This window comes from Lotus japonicus, chromosome 1 (genome assembly GCF_012489685.1).
Source record: "Lotus japonicus ecotype B-129 chromosome 1, LjGifu_v1.2".
Lineage (NCBI taxonomy): Eukaryota > Viridiplantae > Streptophyta > Magnoliopsida > Fabales > Fabaceae > Lotus > Lotus japonicus.
Window position 1 is genome coordinate 133,637,200 of NC_080041.1, and position 25,592 is coordinate 133,662,791.

Genomic DNA, 25,592 nt, shown 5'->3' on the forward strand with positions numbered 1-25,592 from the left:
TTTTGATAGTCTTTGGTAAAAAATGTCCTCATTTGTGTTCCCTTTAGTAAAAAATGTCTTCACTTCTAATATTATATGTCAATTTTTTTATTATGAATTTATATATATATTTTGCCCCCGCTACATCAAATTTCTGGATCCGTCACTGATCACAACCATTAATATTGATTACCTACTTTAAAAACTTAATAAAACAACTAAATCAATTGTTATGATGTCGCTCTACCCTATAAAGTGAGTCAACCAGACTCAAACAAAATATATCATAGGTGTTCATCTTAATTACAATGGATTTTTTCCTTTTATAAAAGGGGAAAACTTAGATACAGTACCATTCATACAGTTGGTACTGTTTTCCAATAAAAAAACGACACCTGTCCCATTAATGATTTTTTCATTTTTAACTTCTTCCCTGTAACAATTCACCGTCGTATCTTATCTTCAACCTTCTTATTCCCAACCAGCTTTTTCCCGAAACCCATAAATTTATGCTTCCAGAACCTTACCCTTCCCCTTCCCCTTCCCTCAGCCCACATCCGAGAAAGCGATCTCGCCATGAGAAAACTCATCATCACCTTCCCCTCCCCAAACCCACCATCGCCAGATCTGGAAAACCCAGTAAACCCAAACCCACCATCACTCTCTCTGTGAAGCACCTCCTATCCTCCAGGTCCTTCGATCTGCTGCGTTTGCTTCCCGCTCCTTCAAGACTAAAGCCATGCACCTGTTTGACGAAGGTTCTGTCCCACCATCGTGCAAATCACGTTGCGTCGCGCGCGCCGAATCACCACCGCGCGGGGACCCAAGTCTGTCACCAGCATCCCCTTCTTCTCGCATGGCCTCAATGGACTTGTGACCTCTCTGTCGTCGAGCCCCATGCGTTTTCAATCTGATTCTGATTTCAAGCTTGAAATTTGGATTGGAGGTGAGGGAAAAGAGGGGTGGGATGTGGGGAAAAGCTAGCTCAACCCATTTTCTGGAACCTTCGTGAGAAAATATTTGCAGTGATACACTTAGTAGAAGTCGTACAACACAATTTCAAGCTACTTTTGTGCACCAGGATATTTTTGCATACCACGATTTCAAGCTATGTTTGCATACCACGTTTGCAGTGAATTTCTTTGTGTTGGTGAGGCAGGCATGGAGAATGAAAAGCCAATATCGATAGGAATTGGATCCAAAGTGAGAATTGAAAGTTTTTTTAATTGGAATTCAGATGCAGAAACCGGTAGCATTACACCGTGACTTGTTACAGGGAAAGCAGTTAAAAATGAAAATATTATTGATGGGACAGATGTTATTTTTTTATTGGTAAACAGTACCAACTGTATGAATGGTACTGTATCTAAGTTTTTCCCTTTATAAAAAAGGAGAAGCTCTACCCATAAATCCTCTTAAGGCTTGAGCCTTAACAAATGCGGTCTAAGCGTTCGTTAACTACTACAAGTAAGACATTGTTGCTCGCTTAATTAAAATCACTCGCCAAATGAGGACACTACACATTGCATTAAGAAGTCTCTTGCAAGATGAGAGAATCATCGATGAGTGGTCGCTCGCATGATGGAGGAATCGCCCTTAGCCTCTCAACGGATCCTCCATCCGCCCACTTGAGCCCAATAGAGGCAAAATAATCATTTATCACTCTTAACATGAGGTGAAATTTAGGTAGGAATAATTTCCCACCACGTTATTTACATGTTATGTGTGCTATGCAATCTCAATGTGCTCATCCAAAACGACGGGAGTTGGGTTTGGGGCCTCCCCTATGGGGCTGCGCGCCCCACCCTTTTTTTTTAAACCCAAAAGTGCCCTACGGAAAGGTACTTTCCGTATTCAATTTAACTTAATACGGAAAGGTACTTTCCGTATTATATTTTGATGACTACGGAAAGGTATTTTCCGTATTTAACTCTGACAGGATTCCCCCTTTTTCCACCATTACTCCTCCCTCACCAACCCCTTCACCAACCCCTCACCAGCCCCCCTGAACCTCCTCAATGCCTCCAGACCACCCTCTCTCTCACCCTCTCCTACCTCACTTTCATTCCCAAGCTCTCCACCACCATCCATTCCTTCATTTCCCAAGCTCTCCACCACTATCAACAAGTGTTGTAGTAGAGGTAAGTCTATGTGTTTATTTGTTGTTATTTTGTAGGATTAAGTAGTGGAAGTAGTTAGATTAAGTAGTTTAAGTAGTTAGATTAAGTAGTTTAAGTAGTTAGAAGGATGGTTTTTTGAATTCTGAGTTGTGATATAATACGGATTGTTATCTTCCGTATTGAATATGGAAAGGTAATTTCCGTATTCAGTATGGAAAGTAACAATCTGTATTCAGTATGGAAAGTAGCTTTCCGTATTGAGTATGGAATGTAACTTTCCGTATTCTCTTCCAGGGATGACAGATTCATTTTTCTTTGGTGAGTCACAATTGATTGAAGCTGGATTTCACAATGGTCAACCTGAAGAGGCCACTACAGAGGTGCCACCACCAGCATTTGTGCCCCCGTGTATAAGTATAGATGTCTCGCATTTATTTGCAACTGATCAGGTATTCTTTGAACATATTTTTGCATTGTTTTGAGAGTGTAATATATCAATTCTTATTATGTCTTGATCACCCTTGTAATCAATTCTTATTATTATAACAGATTTTCCCTACCCGTGATGATCTTATCAATTGGGTGTTCATGGAATTGCGATTGAAAATGGATATGTTACGTTGATCACAAAGTCAGATTATGGTGGGAATGGAAGCAGAAAAGCTTATGTCATGTTGGGGTGCGAGAAGCATGGTAAATATGTTCCTTATAGAGACCCTGACCTTGTTGAAGGGACAAGATCACAAAAGACAGGTTGTCCTTTTAGACTAAAAGGACGACCTAGGAAAAATGGCATAGATAGAGATTGGCGGCTAAAGGTGATGGAAGGTATACACAACCATGAACCAGCTAGGTCACTACTTGGGCACAATTTTGTTGGTCGTCTAAAACCCGGAGAGAAGGAGCAAGTGGAAGTTGGACGGTGACAAGTATGTCCACTTTGAAAGACATGAGCCTGGATCGGAAGTCATTAGAGATGTATTTTGGGCTCATCCAAATGCTATCAAACTGTTCAACACATTCCCGTATGTAGTGATTATGGATTGCACATACAAGACAAACAAATATGCAATTCCCTTGCTTGAGATTGTTGGACTGACTTCCATAGATAAGACATACTCCATAGCCTTTTGCTACATTGTTAATGAGGGCACAGATGACTACATTTGGGCACTGGAGTGTATGAAGTCTCTATTATCTGATCAAGCCATGTTGCCCCCGACTCACTCTTCCTCCTGGTGATCCGGCTACCGAGGATAAATGGATGCAACTGCCAGAGATGGGATACCTTGTAGCAACCAGGTTCCAAGTGGTTTTCATATCCATCTCCTCTACGGGTTGTTGGTCATACCTTCCACTAAGAGGAGAAGGTCCACCGGATGTACATCATGTTATAGCTGTTGGTCATGTGATAAATCACTTTGTACAGATATTTTTTGATTGAGTACACTAATATCCAATTGGTGAATTGATTTGTTGTATTTGCAAGTTATCTAATTTTATTGTTATTCTCTATAATGTAGCTCCATCTAACTCCTGGACATTCTATGCCGCCAATTGCTCTCCAGTGGGAACGGTATGTTGATCCTACATCAGTAAGCTGGTGCGCCCCATATGGTACACGTTTAGGCAGATTCACATCAGAATTCGAAGCTTGGCTTGTTACTTTTGGTGTTCCTCTTAGTCACCAAAGCTATGTAGACATCACCTCAGATTGACACTACACTTTTGTGTGATATTCATTTGTAAACGCTCTGTAATATTAATCTGATGGGCCTTGCCTTTATGATGTTCATTTGTAAACGCTCTGTATTTGCTCGCTTTTTGTCCAGCTTCTTTAACCGTAAATTTTTTGTCTCATTTTCTCTCACGATTGCATTGATTTAGGACCCTACGGGCACCGTTGACGCTAGCGTCCATCGCAAGGCCTTCACTGACGGGGAATTTAGGAATGTCATAACTGTTGGATCTGTTCTTGTTCTCCAAAAGGTCTATTACCTTAAACATTAATCTTGCTTTCTTTGAACAAGTACGCATTAATCTTTTAAATTTGCAATTTACTTGCAGGTTGCTGTGTTTGCACCGAGTAAATCTGTTCGTTATCTGAATATAACGTTGCCCAACATAGTCAAAGTATTTCCACAGGATAGCGGACCCCACGACTTCATCGATATCACTGAGGATTAATTTTGTTTTCGTGTTGCTTCTGAATAATTTCGTGTACCCTTTAAACTGTTTGCCATGAAATATTTATGTTACTTATCCTGCCTTTGATTATTTACGGTGTAGTTATACGGGTTTTTTTCAATACAAGAGTCGGCAAATAATGAGTGAAAATAGAAAGCATGATTAATATAAAGAGAGTCCTAATACAAAGAGTCACATGTCATAATATAAAAATACAAAAAAAATATACAAATATACAGTCAATCACTCGCCCCGACCCCTACCGGCCCCCCTACGACCTCTAGGTCCACGAGCTCTGCCTCCACGGCCTCTACCTCCACGCGCACCCTCTGCAGGAGCACCCTCTCCACGGGCTCTGCCTCCACGCGCTCTGTCTCCACGACCTCTGCCTCCTGCAGCTCTAGCTCCTCGGACAGCAGCAAAGGCTACCCCCTGGGTACCAATGAAGGCATTGGATCTAATAAGATCCAGCGCCCTCTCAGTGAGGGATCGGGAATGCGTGCCCTCTGCAAGAGCATCTGGCACCTCGAGTGACTGCTCCAACAAGTCCACGGCCCGACGCATAACAGTCTGCAAAAATAATGTAGATACATTAGATACAAATAAAATATCATGAACAAAAAATCACAATTGAATGGAAAATAAAATTCAAACTTACCACCGCACTGAACTCCTCCCTCCTATCATCAGGGATGATGAACCGATGGGACATAGCGCTGTACCACCTCATGTAATCCTCCACAGCCTCTCCCGGATATGTAGCGGGGATCCCCTGAGGGCGGAGGTGCGGCGCAAACTCAGCAAAGGCAGCATCTGCGGTCTCAGCAAGGGACCCAGACGTCTGGATCTCAGAGGGGTGTCGAGGGACATCCTGTATGAAGTCAAACTGGCGCAGAACCCTCTCTGGTAGATGCCGTCGAACAACACGGCCAAATGGCGACCGGATGTAGCCAGAATACATGGCCCTCGGATCCCGTGGTCGATGAGCCCGATGGTCCTCAAATGGGGTCCATATAATGTCATCCACCGTCAGCTCATCGAGCATGACTCGCCTCTCATCAAGGCCTGCATGCCTGACCCGGGACATAGCCCACCGCCGCGCCCTAGGCTGGTCCTGCGAGTACTCCGGATCCGCCCTACGGATAATGACGCGGTCAGAAAGGTACTCGTAGACTCATCCTAGCAGGAGCGAGCTAAAACCTCCCATCTGGGCCGTCCCCCTCCTGGACGCTCGACTAAGCTGGTCGTATAGCGTAGCGAGCGCAATCGCGCCCCACGCGTACTCGCACACTTGACCAAGATCCTCCAACATCCCTATCCAGTAGACGGTCGTATGGTAGCCTCCGCTCTTGCTAGCAAAGAGCGTGGCGCCTAGCTGGTTCACCAGCCAAATCCGCGCAGCGTCCTCATATCGGTGCTCTACAATGAAGTGAATTAAGTTAATAGTTTATAACAATACAATAATAATAGATACAAAGACAATACAATAATAATTAAGACATACCCGCCAACGCAGCCTCATACCGGGTCTGCAAGACCCCAAAGCGAATAGTCTGGGACCTATTCGTATCAAACTCAGCCTCATAAATACCAACAGATCCTCCCATCAACTGAGCACAGAGCGCTGCACACTCGTCCCTCTCCCCCCTCCCAGGCGTATAGAACCTCGACCCCATGGGGAGATGGAGAAGAGCCGACACGTCGTCCAAGGTGATAGTCATCTCCCCGAACGGCATGTGGAAGCTACTAGTCTCCTCATGCCATCGCTCCACAAGGGCCAAAATAAGGCCTGCATCTGTCACCGGGTAGCTGCAATAGGGTAGCTGATGAAGACCCGTCTGCTCAATCAACTCTCGAACCCGCCTGTGACTGTCTGAATCACCATCACAAGCAAGGTTCCAAACCTTCCCCCCAGCTGTGGCCACCTTCAACTGTCGACGGTCCACATACCGCTCGTCTGTGCGTAGGAGTGCATGCCACGCCCAGGGAGCCTTGTGATCAGCATAATGGGTGAGGAGCGACAGCTCAACAGGCCCCCCCGGAAACGGCGGCAACCTCTGGATCAAGTCCTCCTCGCCACCCTGTGCCCCCTGCTCCCCCTGCTCTGGCGGCAGGACATCAGCATCAACAGTAGGCGGAGGAATACTATCCTCGTCAGATCCTCCCATGCCGGATGAGGCCTCGCCTGATGACTCCTCGCCGGAAGACTCCTCGCCTGAGGACTCCTCGCCTGATGACTCAACCGTGGGAGAGGGCGGAGAATCAACTGTAGGTATCTCAACCGTGGGAGACGGCGGATAATCAACCAGAGGAACCTCAATCATGGGAGACGGCGGAGAAACAACTGGAGCTGAAGCCTCCACCGCCTGAGAGGTTGCAGCATGATCGCCGCGCCGGCTAGAAGCATGTAACCGCCGGTGTCTATCCTCAGTAGCCCCGACATCCTCACTAGAAGCATGAGACCTCTTTCTGTTCTTCATTCTCACTATATATTCAGAGCAAACATTCACTATATATACCATTTCAGCCATAGACAGAAACATGATGCAAGCAAATGGAAAATTCCTAGAATTTTATAAGTACATAGATGATAATCGGATCTTCTGTGGATTATGCATGCTTGGATCAACTTTTATTTTCCTAATAATCAATTATGGCATCTAGAAACTACTCACAAATGCTTTGGAAACCTTCTATAATTGATTCTGAACCCAGAATCAATTATAAGGGTTGGGTTTGGTTCTGAGATGAATACGGAAAACGTTTTTCCGTATTCAATACGGAAAACCATGTTCCATACTGAATACGGAATACCATTTTCCATATTCAATACGGAAACCAGTGATCCGTATTTACCCAGAAACGCCATTAACGACAATGAGCTATCGGCCCTAAACCCAAACCACATTCAAGACATTTCAGCCAACAATACCTCTACACAAGCAACAATCGACTACCCTAGGGTTCAATGATTAACATAATTTCAAGTTAAATGGGGAAAATCCAAAAATCCTTACCTCTAGGTTTCAATTCTGAGAATGGGGTTGTGAAGAGCTTTGATGGAGATGATGGAACCTTTCAAGTACACGGTTCAAGCAAGGGGAGCGATAGAGATCGAAGGTTGAAGAGGGGAGAAGAGCTTGGCAAAATACGGAAATGGGTTTGAAATGAGTTTGAATAAACCCTTGCCGGTTTACATACTAATATAATACGGATATAAGACTTCCGTATTGAATACGAAAATGTTTCTTCCGTATTCTATTAAAGGGGGGCGTTCCAGTAATTTCCCCACTTTAAGTGGGGCGGGGAGCCCCATAGGGGGGCCCCAAACCCAACTCCCCAAAACGACACTTGCCACTTCAAATAACCCCTTCATCTGTCTCTCCAAGTTGAAAATCTCTCTCTAGAGTGGAGTGTGAAGAGTGAAGTGTTTCTGAAAAATGGAAAAAATAGAGCACACAACAGTGAACACCAATGGAATCAAAATGCATGTCGCATCAATTGGCTCAGGCCCAGTCATTCTCTTCCTCCACGGCTTCCCGGAGCTTTGGTACTCCTGGCGCCACCAGCTTCTCTCCCTCTCCGCCCTCGGCTACCGCGCAATCGCCCCTGACCTCCGCGGCTACGGCGACACCGACGCCCCGACCGACTCCTCATCCTACTCCGCCCTCCACATCGTCGGCGACCTCGTCGGACTCCTCGATGCTCTCGCTGTCGACCGCGTCTTTCTCGTCGGCCACGACTGGGGTGCTGCCATGGCTTGGTATTTCGCCTTGTTCAAGCCTGAACGTGTCATCGCCTTGGTCAACATGAGTGTCGTGTTCCGCCCCAGGAACCCTAATAGAAAACCCATTCAGACCATGCGAGCTTTGATGGGGGATGATTACTACATGTGCAGGTTTCAGGTGTGAATCAATCTAACTCTTCTTCTTCACCCTTCACTCTTTCAGAGCATTTTTTGTTCGCAATTGTTAGAATAATCTGTTTAGTTGTTTGTTTTCACTTTTCATTGAATCAATTATGCAAAGAAGCTATTAATTCTATCAAAAAATCACTTTTCTACTTAAACATAATTCAGTTCACTTCCAACTTATTTTGTCATAATCAGTCTTACCAGAATCAATTTTGACAACTTGATCCCATTTATTTGCCATTAGTACTGTATCAACAAATTTAGTAAGAGAGTAATTGCCCATTCGAATTTTTCAGTGTCATGTACTTAGGATTGGGTTTGCTATGATATTTGTTTGCATTTTAGGTGATTCTTACTAATAATGACAATCAATTATCTTTAACCCTTCTTATCTGTCCTTTACTAGCATTAGTTTGATTTGACATTTGTTTTGGTGGTGTTAAATGATGCATGCTTAAGTTTTAGAATTTCAGATTTGTTATAGATATTGCATTACTTTAAGTTTGGCACATCCCTTTTTTCACTTGACAATTTGAATTTGGCCTTCGCTATACCGGTCCTATTGACATCAATTTTTCTTTGAAAAGCTCTTGCGTAGACTAATAGACTAGAGGTCAAATTTGGTTTGATTTGTAAGCATATGTCAAAATTTGGTCCGCAATGGCAAATTATTTGTGGTCTGCTAGGTTTGTTAGTTTGGCGTGTTGCCTCTTTGAATAATAAATTAAAAGACTCTGCTGTAAGTAGAAGGATCAAGTTTCATACACTTCACCGAGTCCATGTTTAGAAGCAAGTTACCCACATCTTGCATGAAAAAGATAAGCTACAAGGTGTAGCTTCGGACGCGGTTCTGAGGTTTCATACCCAAAAGCTAACTTAATGTGCTGTGTAGTTCATCTGCATTTAGTTTTGAAGAATAACCAATCTTAACAACACAAGAATGGTACATTGGCAAATTGTGCTCAAGATATAGAACAAATTTTCAGTACTGTTGAATATCCAATACCCCTCTTTACAAAAGTAGTGTTAAAGTGACTGGTTTTTACTATTTTAAATTGAAAAAGAAATTTAAAGTTTAAACAGAATGGATAGCTAGTCATACATGGGTTAGTGTCATCATCTTAAGTGAAGAAGTATGTTCTCCTCGAGGACCCTAGACTTTCCCCCAGATATGGGGTTTTATGGTATCACTTTTTGCTCCTTATACTATGTAATGATTTGATGGTCTTTCTGAGATCAGGTTAACAATGTTTTTTTTTTTTAGAACAATCAGGTTAACAATGTTAACAGTGTTAATCAATCTAGTGTGTAATCCCTTGTGTCTCTGTGACCTTCCTTGCTCTTAACTTCTTCCTCTCTTTTTTTGAATCTCAAAAATAAGCTTCTAGTACAAGCTTCTGAGTCAATTTCTGACTTACATGGAACTTACCTGTCCTATTCAATGTTATTTGCACGTTTAAATGATAATATATTGTGTGGTAATTGATAGTTCAAACTTCAAAGATATATTGATCAAGTTAATATCTATCACTTTCATATTTAATTGTCCTGCAGAATCCTGGGGAGGTTGAAGAAGAGTTTGCCCGTGCTGGTACTGCAAGAATAATAAAGACGTTTCTCACGTCTCGTGATCCACGTGCACCTTCTGCGCCTAAGGAGATAGGATTTGCAGGTTTACCTAACACTTCTATTACTTTACCTTCCTGGCTATCCGAGGAAGATGTCAATTATTATGCCAGCAAATTTGAACAGAAAGGCTTCACTGGCGGGCTAAACTACTATCGCGCTATTGACTTGTAAGTTTCTTCTAGTGTGTTGTAGGAAACGTTGCTATTCATATTGCGATGCAGTCCTCTATTCCTATATGAAACTTTAAATGCTTATTTTTTAACAATGATTAAACCCCAAATCAATTCCATCACCTGATCATTCTTTCTTTTTTTAAATATATACTCAAATTTCTCATCCCTTTTTCTCTTCTTTTTCCTTAGGCTCTTAAATTCTTTACGCGTGAACTGATTATGAGTAAAATGTCTTAATGATTAGTGATTACTATTTAATAGCATATTTAGCATGGAAAAGAGGAGGCATGTATAAGACCTGCTTTCATATGTTTCTTTTGACAAAGTACTTGAACAAACTGCTGTGTGCATGTTTCAATAGAAGTTTTTCATTGCAAAGAAGGATTATTATTAAACTTTGCTTCTTTATTATGTTGAAGGACATGTATATTTAGTCAGGTAAATCTTGTTTTGTGTGCAGAAACTGGGAGCTCACAGCACCATGGACTGGAGAACAGATCAAAGTGCCGACCAAGTTTATTGTGGGAGACCTGGACAGTACATATAATAGTCTAGGTGCTAAGGAGTACATACATAGTGGTGCCTTTAAGAAAGTAGTACCATACCTGCAAGAACTGGTTGTGATGGAAGGAGTGGCTCACTTTATAAATCAGGAAAGACCAGAAGAGATCAGCGCTCATATATATGACTTCATCAAGAAATTCTAATCTGGTATTTAATAATCTCATGGTAAATTAGATAACCTCATCAATAAAACATAATATGTGTCGCAACAAGGATTTCTTTATCATGATTTGGCTAATATGCCTATTAACTTGTCTTCATGTACAAAGCAAACTTGTCTTAGTGCAAGGTCTAAAACCCACCCTTTCCATTATGCTTCAACGTCAATCATTCGCTATCTCTACTCTGCTTTCACTGGCATTTTTTCAGTTGTTTTATGACTGTTTATCGCTTGTGTTTAGAAGTTGTAACAATCTGGCAAACTCACAAATGTTATATGTTGGGCACCAAGGTTATATTTGCATACCGTTGTCATTAAACTAATGTAAACATTGGCACACTTTAAACAGAGTAAACTAAACTCTTGTTATTGATTAAGATCAAAATATGTTCATATTGCACTCAATTAATATCCAAACCTTTTCCTCTTGTAACCAAAAAAAAATCTCCAAACACACTAAATTAGTATGTAAAGTTCCTGCTGACTTCTTAAAAAAATGAAATGAAGCAGTAGATGCCTCCATCTTCACACATGTTGCAGTTTATAAATTCAGATTTACTACACTTAAGTATCCTAAATTCACTAAAGTCGAAGATCTGTGATTGTCTGATTTGATTATTAACATCCAACGGCACTATATACCTATTTAAGCTAAAGTCCGATTAAGATCAAACTGTCATTGACCACTAACTTCAGTGAATGCAAGATCCTCCAATTGCTGGAAATCCGAGTTCATGGTCGCAACTTAATCTGAAGGACCCGACACAAAAAGAAGTAACAATTAATTTAAAGACCATCAGTCGGCATCAGACACTTTTAGCTCTAAGTTCGTAATGGGAATAGGTAAGTAACCGCATACATGACAATAAAGAATGAGAAATAAGATTTGTGAATAATTCAAATTCATACTACAAACTACCATATTTTAACAATTTAAATATATCAATTCCGACAGGTAAATTGATCACAGCGCAACGAATCTCTCTATGCAATCAAACAGCCCAACAGGGAGGGTTCAACGACTAAAAACAATAGAAATGGTCGTACAATTGCTCCTTACTAGAACAAAAGCTACTCATTAATTCCTCTCAGAAGTTCAGTAGAAAGAATGCTAAAACAAAATTGTTCGCAGAGGGCGCTTCATTCTTTTTTCCCTAGATATAGAATGCAAAATAAATTGTTCCAACAGCACAAAGGGGGGAAAATACAAAAAGATCACAAGATAAAAGGAATGGCCCTTCATGTTTGAGTTCCATAACTCAAACTCTAAAGCCTTTGCTATTCCTTTTTCCTCGGGCCTTCTCAAATTTTCTTCCATTAGAACGGACATATGGCTTGGTGTGACTATGTGGCACGCCAGGAGCTGGTCCAAAGTGCTTGACAGCCTCTCGAGCATTCTTAGGACCTCTAAGAAGAACCTGAAACGTTATTGCAACAAAAATTATATATTATTCAGAGAAGTGTTATTTCACAACAATTTTCAAACAGCAGGGAAGAAATGAACCTCTCACTCTCAGTATAATTTTCTTCTTACTCCTACAACTGTCTTATAAGAGCAAGACAACTTCAAACAACAATTAAGTTGGTCTCTATTTACTAAACTAGATTGATATGAAAGTAAATGGAACAGTGGAACAACAGTGGAACAGTTTTGGTGCCCGAATATAAAAAAGAACATCAGCTGAACAACAAGATTATATATCATGCTTATCCTCCAAGCAATCGACCTTCATATTCACAATGGTACGAGGACGATAAGCTAGCACGTTAAAAGTACACACTCAAGTGGTAAAAACCTACAAAAATGGATACTTATTCAGAGACATTAAACAACTTAAACCTTTACTTGCTGGAGATAAAAAAAAAACGTACAAGAACGGATAATTGTTCAGAGTTCAAACATGAAACATCAATGACCTTTACACCAAGATAATACATCCGGATATAATGTTTTGCTCATGTCAGCCAACATGGCAACTACTTAAACTATACAGCAAATTCACACACAAAAAAAACTAAAAAAGTTAATTGCAATAAGTAAACAAGGATAGCATTCATATCCATACCGTGTTCTGGCCAAGAGGAGCTATAAGAGCGAGCTGATCGAAGGTGAGGCACTCACCACCGGCCTTCTCAATTCTAGCTCTGGCAGTTTCGGTGAACCTTAGAGCAGCAACCTTCAGTGCAGGTACTTCATAGACACGAATATCATCGGTGACAGCCCCAACAACTACAGCAATCTTACCCTCCTATTACACATGACAAAATAAACATAAATCCAAAGCAAATAAAAGGTTCACATGCAATAATTTATCTAATCAATGGAATAAGTAAAATAGCAAAAAGGGTAGCTACCTTTCCCTTGGTGTAACGAATCAACCGAGAGAGTGAAAGAGGTGCCTTGTTGACTTTGCTCATGAAAAGACGCTTGAGGATAACAGAGTTGAAGTTACTCCCAGTCCTCCGAACCAGAAAACGGTAGAGCTTGACGAGAAGCTTGAGGTAAATATCATTGGATTTTGGGGCGGTTCGCTTTGTCTTCTTGGACTTGCCTCCTGCTTTCAAATCGATCCCCTGCGAGATGCAATTGAATTCAAACAAAGTTAGATGAAGCACTCGGAGAATCTATGAGATGAGGTGATAACATTGAGGTTCATACCATTGCAGATGGAGGTGCTTCTTCTTCCTGCTGCTGCTGCTTGCGAGCGAGAGAAGAAGGCTAGGGTTTTGTTTATGGTTTAAAATGAATTAATTTATTTATTTGTCAATTTTCGCAGGGCTCGGAACCCGGTTCAACTCGGGTCACGTTTGTGAATTGTGACCCGCTATGATGTGATATTGAGATTTGGGAGGTGATTTTTTGTGGGTTACAAGAATAGGAAGAATATAATCTTATTATTATGAGATTAATTCCTATGTACTCATAGTATAAATAAGTTTTACGCAATCGTGTAATTACACACTCCATTTTGCTAGCTCATAATTAATTTTAATTTTAACTATTATTTTCTTGGCTTATTAGCACTTTTAGTCCCCTACGTTTCTCATATGTGCAAATGGGATCCCCAAACTTTAAAAATAGCATTTCGCTACCCCGACGTTTACCTCCGTCAACACTTCTGGTCCCCATACAGTTTTCTGTCAAAAAACTAACGGTTTCGGGGACCAAAAGTGCAATTGAACCCAAAAATTAATTTAAAAATTAAAAAAATTGAAAGTCCAAAAAAACCCTTGATCTTCATCTTCTTTCTGCATCATCTTCAAACTCAAAACTGAGATTAACACAAAATCTATTCTCTAATAGCACTTCCCCACCCTCAACCACCACTCTTCCTCCTCCTTCTTCACCCATCACCACCTGAAACCCAGAAAATACAGAACAAACCCAGAAAATATTTTCCCCCAAATCTCATCAACACACATCAAATTCCCAGAAATTGATGTATGCTCAGATCTGGAGAGATTATAGAAGATCCGATGAACTCTAGTCAAAAGCAAGCGAGATTGCGCTACTCTTCACTTTTTCACCCACCCTGCTCTTGAATGGCTTGGCAAGAATTAGTTCTTCAAGCATGGTAGGTTTGGGTGGGTCTTGCAGCTCTTTCTCATCGCAGGTCTTCAATTCGTTCAGCGTAGAGAGGAAAATCACTCTCTGCCTCTCTATAAATATCATTCCCAACGAATCTTAGAGATCTGTGAATTTATCACTAGCTCCGTGTTGTTTTGTTGTATTTGGTTATTTGCATAATTGCATCTGACTCCATCTGGGCATATCTTTATAATATTATCCTTTGATCTTTTAAATAGAATAAGTTGGAATCTTTATTGCTGATTGTGTGAGAGAGATATTAAGGTCTTTGTGTGTGGTTGTGTGCGAGTATGTTTGGGTGGGTTATGGTCTGAACTCTGAATCTCTTTTTTTTCTCGTATGTATATGAGGATGAGGATGAAGGAGATAAAGAATTAAAGATGTTTGTGAGATGAAAAAGAGGATGAAGATGATTTTGATTTTTAATATTAGAGAAAATTATGAAGATGATGGAAGAAGAAGAGGGAGATGATGAATTTTCTGGGTTTTTTTTATTTTTTAATTATTTGTTTTGGTTTAATTACATATTTGCCCTTAAAACCGTTAGTTTTTTGACGGAAAATTGTCCGGGGACCAAAAGTGTTGACGGAGGTAAACGTCGGGGTAGCAAAATGCTATTTTTAAAGTTTGGGGATCCCATTTGCACAAATGAGAAACGTGGGGGACCAAAAGTGCTAATAAGCCTATTTTCTTTTGTCTTAATTGCACTTTTTAGTCATTTATATCTGATCGTGCGATTTGATTTTCTAATGGTTAAATTGAGAATTTTTTTTTTGAAATCTACTAAATTTGTATCATTTCGTCTGACTGTCATGAAATTGATAATGAAAATTGTTGAGTTGATAACTTCATTAGTACTATTGCAATTTAAACGTTAATTTTTTTCTTTCCTTATTTTTGCCATGTCACATTCTCTTTCTTACATTCCCAACATCTCTCTTTGAAGTATCATAGAGGTGGATGAGGTTGCCAAAACTATCACAAAGTCAGAGGAGGTCGTCAAACTCTCACCACATGCCGCAATATGTGCAATCGTGCAAAGGTAGTGGAGATGTTTGGACTCTCATCTACCACCCGTGTGAAAATGTGAGGTGAAGCAATTAGGGTTAGGGTTTGGCAGTTAGTGAGTAATAAGTTGTTTATACGTAGTAATGGTAGTTAAGTAACTTTACACAACTCAAGCGACAAGAGTTAAGGAACATGAGTTGCATGTAAGTGCAGGATTTGATCCTTGCAAAAGAATAAAAATCCCTCCCCCTAATAAAAAATCAGCGATAAATAAAAAATAATTTCACATAATAGGTATGTGGAACTCAAGTACCCCGCATACCTGTCCTCACCCTGTTTATAAATGGGTAATTCTTATTTTCAAACTACGGGTATTCGCACCTGTATTTTACCCATGAATGTGAGTTTTATTTGTCATCCTTAAACCCAAGTCTAAAGAAAAGCCTATGATAGTGCAAGTATCCGTGACAGAACCTTACACACTAGTGAGATATTTTGTGATCTCTAGACTTAGCCTGAAAAAAACCCTCTCATATATCCATAGTATATACATTTAGGAAAAGATCTCAGCACAGTCATCGCTTACTTGGCATCTACTGATTGGTTAATATCAGGAAAAATCCTACATGGCACTGAATCCTTCATTCTTATTATCCTACACCTTTCTCCTTATCCTTCACTCATCTCTCCTTAATCACATTGATTCTAAACGCGTTTTACATCCTTTGCCGTTTCAACCTTCATTCTAAACGCGTTTACATCCTCTGCCGTTTCAACCTTCAAGATCATCTCTTCCGATCTGTATTAATCGCATTTCATAGCCCTTCAAATTCCCCTTCAATCGCATCTCTCTTCCCCTTTCGGTTCCTGTTTCGAATCAGATATTTTTCTCTCATCGCTCCCTTCCTCTCTTCCCCTTCAATCGAATCTCTCATGGCCCCTTCCAATTCCCCTTGAATCGCATCTCTCTTCCCCTCTCGGTTCATGTTTCGAATCTGTGTAACTGAGATGTTTATGGGTGGCATAGAATTGATGACTTCGACTCTGTGTAAATCGCCTCTCCCGTCTTCATTCCTCTCAACGCCACGACGGCGACACCACAGGTATTCAGGGCTTAATTGATGTATGTTTTAGTGCCTGTATTTTGATTTTGATAAATTTGTGGTTTGCAGGCCGATTCTCTACATCAGATACAATACCTGATGTTTCGTAGAAACCCTAAATCAGATTCAGGCAGATGCTCTACATTATATCCTACATCAAGGTAAGAGCTTTGATGTTTATATCAAATCCTGATTCTCTTAGTTAGTAAATTCCTCACAACCTCAGACTTTGTTTCATATCTGTTTTGTTATTTCAGGGAGATTTTGTTCCTTTTTTTTCCCTTGGCTTTGCAGGATATGACCCGTGCGTTCTCTTACTGTAATTATGTATGAATCATATACTACGTTTCTTCCTTTCGAGATTTTGTTCCTTTTTTTTTTCCTTGGCTTTGCAGTATTATACTTCCCGTGAAAATCTACATTTAATTTTTAAACAACAATCCTCCTCTTCACCATGGCTCCCATTATGCCCTCATCGCAATCGCCATCTCAGGTATGTTCAAGCATGATTTTTTATTTTATTCTTTTTCAAAAAAATTAGGTGATTGATTAGTTGCCTTATTAGATGAAGAAATTGTTGTTTAGTTGACTTATCAGCAGTGTTGTTATGTGCATATTTACTGTAATTATTATTTTCCTCAGTAATTAGTGTTTTTGAATTCGAATTTTTGCTTGACCTGAAATTACCCCCCTTATCAAGCTTTAAAATTATAATCTCACCCTAAATAACCTCCTGGCCGTATTAATTAGTGATTTTGAATTCAAATTTGTGCTTGACCTTAAATTACTCCCCTCTCATGCTTCAATTTGTTGAATTCATGTAGAAAAAAAATCAAAATTAGGTTTATATTTTAGGCTATATATTTAAGCTGAAAGACTCTTTTGGATTTCAATTTTTTAGGGGACGCTACCTTCATATTTCAAAGAAACATTCAAAGAATCAAGGGTGTGGAGGTGTGAGCATTTCCTTTATGCATGTGTGTTCCCACCATTGCAGGATTATGGTAACCAGGTAAGCTCTACTCCTAGCAAAATTAAGGGCAGCTGCTTCTACACAATTAAAAGGTCAACAAATAGAATATGGTTTATTAAGGATTTAAGCAAGAATTAGTTAATGCTTTGACTCTTTATGTTGTCTCTTTTCCTGCCTCATTTCTCATATAATCTTTTAGTTTGTAATGTATATGAGAGGAGAATCATAATGAATGGGAAGAATGAAGGGAAGTTCCAATAGCAGCGGAAACATTCTATTTCTTTTACTGTAAAAATATGATAACTAACATCTGTGATATGATTTTGCTTTCTGGGTATCCAACTCAACTACTCATCCGTGCATGATTTTTTAGACTCTGATTTATGTTTGAAACAGATTTTTTTTCTGTCAGCTGAAATTGCATTGTTAACACTTTCTATCAAGTTCATCTTAAATGGAACATATTGGGCTGTATATCATGTTGGTTTAAAATTTTATACTGCTTATTTAAGAATAGTTATATAATATATTGGTATTTTGTTTCCTATTCGTATATTTGGTTCTAATTTATTTAATCTAGACAGATAATAGCTTGAGGCGATTTTTTCTTCAATTCAACATAAGATTCTTCCTTCCTTTAATTTTTTCATGCTATTGTCCAACTTATTTGTCTATTTTTTCCCTTACTCTGTTGCATGTTATACTTCTGGTGTATATTTGGTGATAAAATGGTGGGATAGATTTCAATTATTGATAGATTTTGGATGTGATGTCAAATTTGTCTTTTGGCTCTACAGGGGTTGAAGATAAGGTCCCTGATTGCAATACTCACAAGGTGGTTTTTAAGAAATATTGGATTGGCTGAGGGTTCTGGAGAGAGTGCAGAGTAATATGTCTCTGCGATCTAAAGCTACAGGGGAGGAGAAAAGGTCTAAAGAGAAAGGAAAGCCCACTCCTTAGGATAGTAAAGAAGAGGTTCATTTTCACTTCATATTTTCCCTGATTTTTCTGCGGTAAATCATTTTTGTGTTTGTGGGTGAATTTGTTTTGTAGTTATTTAATTGAGACTGTTGCTCGCAAGCCCAACAATGATATTGCCTTGGCTCTCTTTCATGGTGATCTGGAACAAGGCCTCAAGTATTTTCTAAAGGAATTTTTTAGAAATTCTGCTGTGGTGCCAAGGAGGAAGAAAAGATACATGGACAATAGCTTAAGTCTCTCAAGTAGAATCCTACACTCTCTGATATGTGTGTTTTGTTATTTTCATATGGTTGTGCTAATAACATCAAAAACATTTCAATTTTGCTCCCTATAAGAAGTTGATCTCTCTAGGTTGGTTTAGTACTTTAGTTGTTTGTTTGACAAAGTATAATTTTTAGGCTTCCAATCACTCTGATGTAAACTTGAGAGCTTTGTCAGATGTATGTTGCGACAAAGTTAATTTATTTCTTTCTTGATGAAAGTTAATTTATTGCTTTCTTTAACTTTTAGCTTTTCCTTTTGGTTAAAGTTTTTTAATTAGCCACAGGATGCATATACAATGAATTACTATTGCAAACCTTTTTAACACTGAATTGGTCTGGCATTGTATTATATTACCCTTGACGGGAAAAATTTCACAAGGTTTAAAGTGCATTTAGTTATTTTTTAGTAATTATTTAAACATTAGGTTTTGGGGCTTACTGAAGAGTTATTTTGCAGGTACTTTAAGATTTTCTCCAATTATTTCTGAGAACATCTGGTATATGTTTTCAGAAATATTTCCTTTAATGATTTAGGCGTTACAATTATTTTGTCAGACACAAAGATATAGGTTAGTAATCTAAAGAAAGGGGAAGGTCTACTGCTTCATGGGTTTGTTTATTTTGCATTCCTTCTTTTGTTCTTCACTGGATCACAAGATTCCATGGTTTTTATATTTTTGTTAACTTGGTGTAGTGTAAAAGTCAATCCCCCACTTCCTGTTCTGAACTAATTTGTGTTTTTTATGGATGACAGTAAGTATCATATTTCATCAATCATTCTGCTGAGCTTTTACAAAGAAGAACATCCTCTGATGCAGACAAAGCATTAGAACATATTAATGAGGCGTTGATGATGAGTAAATACTCCGAAAATTTGCTTGAAATGAAAGCAAAGACTCTTTTAATGGTCCGTGCCTCATTCTTATAATATGCCTGAATTTCACTATAGATTAGATTACATGTCAAAAGTCAACATAATTCAGCATGAGTCTGTGTTGGATAACTTTCGATTCAATTATCAGCTGTGTAGATATTAGGAGGTGATTCAGCTGTGTGATGAGACACTTGATTCTGCTGAGAAGAATGCTGGTTTGCAAGTCACAGAGGAAAGCTTCTACATCAGAATATGGCGGTGCTCAATGATCCTTAAATCCTACTTTCACCTAGGAAAGCTTGAAGAAGGTCTGTCTTTGCTGGTGCAACAAGAGGAAAAGGTGTACACCATAAGCAAGTAATTAGTACTAACTTTTTATCCATTCACCCACCCTCTGCTCACTTCCCAGGGTAAGCGTAAAAAAGTCAAAGAAAAAAGTAAATATTTGACAGTTATAATGATCTTTTTATCATCAGCTTTGGTTCTATCATAGCAGGAGTGGAAGCAAGGTTTTGGATTCACTCATACTGTTAGCTGCCACTGTATGTGAGCTCTTACATCACAAGGTGAGCTTATATGTTATGTTTTATGATATCTTTATGATGACCATTTATATAAGCATTGTTGTTTGGTTGATACCCAGAAAGTGTCTGGTGTTAAAAGCAACTATAGTTTTATCACTTTATGCTTTTTTACCTGGGATTTAATTGTTATTTTTGCTATTTTACTTGAGTAAATTACAGTAACTGAATTTACAGTGAAATTAATAAATAAAAACTCAGAAAACACTTCTCTGATTACAAATGACAGTTGTTAGAATATAATATAAAACCATTAAAGTGGCCCTTACTCAACAGCTTAAGCTTTTGGGATAAGTGGTTATTTGACATGGTATCAGAGCCTCTATGGCCGAGAGGTCTAGAGTTCGATCCTTGCTCCCCTCACTTTCTGATTAAAAAGTGGAATTTAATTAAGCACATGGTAGGTGGGCCTGCTGATGAGCAATATTTTACCCATTTTATATAGCCTTAATTTGTCATTATTAATGATTATTCGTAATTAATTGACCTTGCTTGACAGAGATTTCTTTTATTTGGTCTAATTACGTTTATTCTTATTTTCAGGTTTTATTTGACATCAAGGGCATTTTGGAGATTTGCGGAATGAAGATTTGATTGTGCTGGAGTGAAGATTGTATTTTATGAAATATTAGGATTTAATTTCGGAATAAATTAAGTTTGATATCTTTCAGATTCAAACTTATTTAGGTTGTTATTTTAAAACTCTATCTTTAGGATTTGTTAGGATTTGATTTTGATATCTTTTAGGATTTGATTTTGATTTTGATTAGGATTTGTGATCTCAGCTCCTATTTAAGGGTTTGTGCTGAGAGAAACAAGAACTTTTTGGCCTTCTACATTATTATTATATGCAATTTCGAATTTCAGTAATTATTAGAGTTCTGCTAGGGTTTATGCTTTTAATCCCTAGTCTCTTCTCCAATATAATTGTTGAATTCGCCCCATTCATGGAAGGCTAATTTCCTTCGAACGAATTCATTTGCAAAGTATATCGCGCTCTTGAGGTATAGTGCTTAATAGACTTCGCATGATTAGTTTTCTTCATCTCTACTTCTGGCTAGGGTTTGCATAATTCCTTAGGTTCACGAATTAGAAGATGATGTATGTTCGCTTAGTTCATATTAGGGCGTAAAGGATTCTTAATCGCTTAGTTTAGGAATCTGTGAATTAGTTATCGCTTAGTTAATTAATTCTCACGAACTAGGAAACTAATAACAAGAATTGATCTTTAGATACCCGTGATTGAGCAGCGATATACTGAACAAATGGATTCGTCCGTCTTTACTTATCATATTAATCTTTGTTTACTTTCTGCTAATCTTTTGAACTGAATCACAACCCCCCCAGTGTGTGTGCGTTTAGGGTTCTTAATATTGAATCTGTGCCGAACGATAATCCTTGAGAAACGACCTAGGAGTCACTTCCTAGTTACTACAGTTTTATAAATTAATTATTTGTATCGGGTACGGCCTCGATCAAATTTGGCGCCGTTGCCGGGGATTATCGTCCTTGCCAAAGGTTCAATAGAGTTAGTATTAGCATTAGTAGTATTAGTATTATTAGTAGTAGTATTAACAAGTTCGATCTCTGACGCAGGTACTGGATTTGTTGGTGAAGGTAAGGATTGGTGATTTTTGAAGGATAATTAGGCTGTAACTTCAAACGGCCATATCTTTTGCTCCAAAACTCGGAATTGAACATATTATATATGCTTTTGGGGTAGAAAAAAATTTCCAATTCATCTGTGACCGCTACGCTGTGAGATCGATTCTTAAAAACGCAAAAAGAGGCCTTCCGCCAAAAGTTTTTTTTTAGGGTTTTGAAAAAAAAAAAATTACTTTCATTCTTATTCTATTTGGGATACTTAGTGTTGCATGACTAGGGCAAATCCTGGGTTTTTGCATCCATTTATTTCTGAAATAGATCGAGAATTTCATAGGTTAATTAGAGCACGTAGAGCTTTTGTTACTGATTCTCATTCAAGTGATTCTGATTCTGACCTTGATTTTGATTCTGATTTTGTTGCAGTTTTTGATAACATGGCTGAAGAAGGACCGCGAGAAAGAACATTAAGGGAGCTGGCTGCACCTGATTTCACCTACGAAAGCTTGTGTATCCAGTATCCTGAGGATGTACCATGTGTACTCAAAACTGGACTAATCCATTTATTGCCTAAGTTTGGTGGTCTTGCAGGTGAAGATCCTCATATGCATATCAAGGAGTTTCGTACTGTCATATCCACCATGAAGCCTCCTGAAGTTGACAAAGATCATATCTGTTTGAAGGCTTTTCCTCATTCCCTTCAGAGAACTGCAAAGACTTGGTTGTATAACCTGCCTCCTTCATCCATTGCAAGCTGGGACGACCTGAAAAGAAAGTTTCTTGAGAAGTTCTTCCCTGCCTCTAGGACAACTTCAATCAGAAAAGACATCTCAGAAATCAGGCAGCTACATGGAGAGACTCTACATGAATACTGGGAAAGATTCAAGACACTATGTGTGAGCTGCCCCCATCACCAGATTTCCGAGCAGCTCCTAGTTCAGTATTTCTATGAGGGTTTGCTCAACATGGAGAGACATCTCATTGATACTGAAGCCAGGAAGTTGTTTGAGAAGATGGCTGCTAATTCTCAGCAGTTTCACACAAGGAGTAATGATGCTGTTAAAACTGTTAATGAGATTGGGACAGATCCAAGGATGGACAAGCTTGAGAAGAGGATGGAAACCATTGCCAGCTTGGTTACTCAATTGGCCATGAACCAGAATAAACCTTCACAACAGGCAAAGGTTTGTGGCATTTGCACTAAAAACCATAATACTGATGTTTGTCCTTCTCTGCAGGAACCTACAGATGAGAATCCTGAAGCATATGCTGCCAACATTTTCAATAATCGACCTCAGCAAAATTATGATCTGTCATCTAACAGATATAATCCTGGCTAGAGAAATCATCCAAATCTTAGATGGTCTGATCAGTCACAACCTGCCCAAGCACCGTTTCAGAATAATGCTAGACCATATGTTCCTCCTCCAATGCAACAACAGGCTAACAACCCTGCTGCACCGCAATCTAAAGAATCTTCATTGGAGGATATGTTGAAGCAGATGACAGCCCAAAACATGCAGTTCCAACAAGACACCAGATCCTCTATTCAGAATCTGACCACCCAGATAGGACAGATGGCTACTTCAATAAACCAGCTCCAGTCCCAGAATTCTGATAAGCTGCCCTCTCAGACGGTTGTCAATCCAAGAAATGTGAGTGTCATCACCTTACGGCCGGGGAAGCAAATTGATGCAGATCATGGACCCGAGCCAGAGCCTGAACCTGAAAAGGAGACAGAGACCACTGCCACAAGAACCTTCCAAGTACAACCACCTTCCATTCCTCTTCCATTCCCTCTGAAATCTATGCCAAGCAAGAAGAAGGAAGAGGTAGATAAGGGAATCTTGGAGATATTCAAGAAAGTGGAGGTGAACATACCTCTACTTGATGCACTCAAGCAAATTCCAAGATATGCAAAGTTTCTGAAAGAATTATGCACTCAGAAAAGGAAGTTGAAGGGAAATGAAAGAGTTCGCATGGGGAGAAACGTTTCTGCAATCATAGGTAAAGCTGGTAAACCTGCTCCTGTTTCTGATGTTCCTGAAAAATGTGAGGATCCAGGTACGTTTTCTGTTCCTTGTGTCATAGGTGATACTAAATTTGAAAATGCCATGCTAGATCTAGGAGCTTCAATTAATGTGATGCCTATGTCTATTTTTAAATCACTTTCACTTGGACCTTTGAAACCTACGGGTGTTGTCATCCAATTAGCAAATAGGAGCACGGCACACCCTGCTGGTTGGGTAGAGGATGTTTTGGTTAGGGTTGGTGAACTTGTTTTCCCTGCTGATTTTTATGTGCTTGAAATGGAAAAAGGATCTTCCCGTAATACAGTTCCTATCATTTTGGGGAGACCATTTTTAAAGACAGCCTGAACCAAGATAGATGTGTATGCTGGAACATTGACTATGGAATTCGGTGATATTGTGGTTAGGATAAACATTTTTGGTGCTATGAAACATCCACCTGAAGATTATTCTGTGTTTCATATTGATTTGCTTGATGAACTGCTTGATGAACATGAATCTGATTTCCTACATGAATCTGATTTCCTACATGATTCTGATTTTCCTTCACTAACTGGGTCATACACTTGTCATACATGTACTGCTACTGAAATGTGTGATTCTTGCATTGATCAATTTTTGGACACTGTTGTTGTTGACTCAGATGTTAAGAAATCTGATTGCACTAACCCAGTTGTTGAAGTGCAGGCTGCAGAAACTGTATTGGAGCTTAAGCCCTTACCAGATAACCTCAAGTATGCTTACTTGGAGGATGATAAGAAGCTCCCTGTCATTGTTTCCTCAACCCTTCATGAAAATCAAGAGGAAAAGTTGCTGCAAGTACTAAAGAAGCACAAGAAAGCTATTGGTTGGACCTTAGCTGACATTCCTGGTATTAGTCCATCCATGTGCATGCATAGAATACTCTTGGAAGAAGGAGCGAAGCCAGTAAGACAACCACAAAGGAGACTCAACCCAGTGATACTTGATGTTGTGAAGAAGGAGATCACCAAGCTGCTACAAGCTGGAATTATATATCCGATCTCTGACAGCCCTTGGGTGAGCCCAGTTCAAGTGGTCCCTAAGAAGACAGGACTTACCGTAGTGAAGAATGAGAGGAACGAGCTTATCCCTACTCGAGTACAAAACAGTTGGAGAGTCTGCATTGATTATAGGAGGCTCAATCAAGCAACCAGAAAGGATCACTTTCCTCTGCCCTTCATTGATCAAATGCTTGAGCGCTTAGCAGGTAAAAGTCACTACTGTTTTCTTGATGGTTTTTCTGGGTACTTTCAAATTCACATTGCTCCTGAGGACCAAGAAAAGACCACATTCACTTGTCCCTTTGGCACTTTTGCCTATAGGAGGATGCCCTTTGGTCTATGAAATGCCCCTGGTACATTCCAGCGGTGCATGGTAAGTATTTTCAGTGATTTCTTAGAGAGTTGTATCGAGGTCTTTATGGATGATTTCACTGTTTACGGATCTTCATTTGATACATGTTTAGATAATCTGGATAAAGTTTTGCATAGGTGCATTGAAACTAACCTTGTTTTGAATTATGAGAAGTGTCATTTTATGGTAGAGCAAGGCATAGTTCTAGGTCATGTGATTTCTAACAAAGGTATAGAGGTGGATCCTGCGAAGATAGATGTTATTTCACATTTGCCTTACCCCTCTTGCGTGCGAGAGGTGCGTTCTTTTCTTGGCCATGCAGGTTTTTATCGCAGGTTCATTCAGGATTTCAGCAAAAAAGCCCTTCCTCTTTCTAACTTGCTGCAGAAGGAAGTGGCGTTTGATTTTGATGAGAAATGCAGAGAGGCGTTCGATTGCCTCAAGAAAGCCTTGACCACCACTCCTATCATTCAGGCACCGGATTGGACA

General features: G+C 39.4%; 5 protein-coding genes and 1 long non-coding RNA gene across 6 annotated transcripts; 4 read left to right on the forward strand and 2 right to left on the reverse strand.

Moving 5' to 3' along the window:
- Positions 1-4,596: 4,596 nt before the first annotated feature.
- On the reverse strand, positions 4,597-6,964 carry LOC130732729 (serine/threonine-protein phosphatase 7 long form homolog). Its single transcript, XM_057584721.1, has 3 exons — positions 5,791-6,964; positions 4,945-5,705; positions 4,597-4,856 (listed from the first exon to the last, which is right to left on the reverse strand). The coding sequence occupies exons 1-2, from the start codon at positions 6,827-6,829 to the stop codon at positions 5,461-5,463; spliced, it is 1,284 nt and encodes a 427-aa protein (XP_057440704.1). The 5' UTR covers positions 6,830-6,964; the 3' UTR covers positions 4,597-4,856; positions 4,945-5,460.
- A 701-nt stretch (positions 6,965-7,665) lies between these two features.
- LOC130731090 (uncharacterized) lies at positions 7,666-10,878 on the forward strand. Its single transcript, XM_057583276.1, has 3 exons — positions 7,666-8,191; positions 9,754-9,995; positions 10,462-10,878. Exons 1-3 carry the CDS (start codon positions 7,727-7,729, stop codon positions 10,706-10,708), a joined length of 954 nt encoding a protein of 317 aa, XP_057439259.1. The 5' UTR covers positions 7,666-7,726; the 3' UTR covers positions 10,709-10,878.
- A 732-nt stretch (positions 10,879-11,610) lies between these two features.
- LOC130731092 (60S ribosomal protein L18-like) lies at positions 11,611-13,540 on the reverse strand. The gene is made up of 4 exons (XM_057583277.1): positions 13,385-13,540; positions 13,081-13,299; positions 12,792-12,974; positions 11,611-12,143 (listed from the first exon to the last, which is right to left on the reverse strand). The coding sequence occupies exons 1-4, from the start codon at positions 13,385-13,387 to the stop codon at positions 11,985-11,987; spliced, it is 564 nt and encodes a 187-aa protein (XP_057439260.1). The 5' UTR covers positions 13,388-13,540; the 3' UTR covers positions 11,611-11,984.
- A 5,564-nt stretch (positions 13,541-19,104) lies between these two features.
- Positions 19,105-20,082, forward strand: LOC130731093 (uncharacterized). Its single transcript, XR_009016567.1, has 3 exons — positions 19,105-19,549; positions 19,673-19,926; positions 20,013-20,082. It is a non-coding gene; the product is annotated as an uncharacterized LOC130731093 (long non-coding RNA).
- A 1,889-nt stretch (positions 20,083-21,971) lies between these two features.
- LOC130726571 (uncharacterized) lies at positions 21,972-23,039 on the forward strand. The gene has a single exon (XM_057577869.1). The coding sequence runs from the start codon at positions 21,972-21,974 to the stop codon at positions 23,037-23,039; it is 1,068 nt and encodes a 355-aa protein (XP_057433852.1).
- A 90-nt stretch (positions 23,040-23,129) lies between these two features.
- On the forward strand, positions 23,130-24,077 carry LOC130726580 (uncharacterized). The gene has a single exon (XM_057577882.1). The coding sequence runs from the start codon at positions 23,130-23,132 to the stop codon at positions 24,075-24,077; it is 948 nt and encodes a 315-aa protein (XP_057433865.1).
- The last annotated feature ends 1,515 nt before the right edge of the window (positions 24,078-25,592 follow it).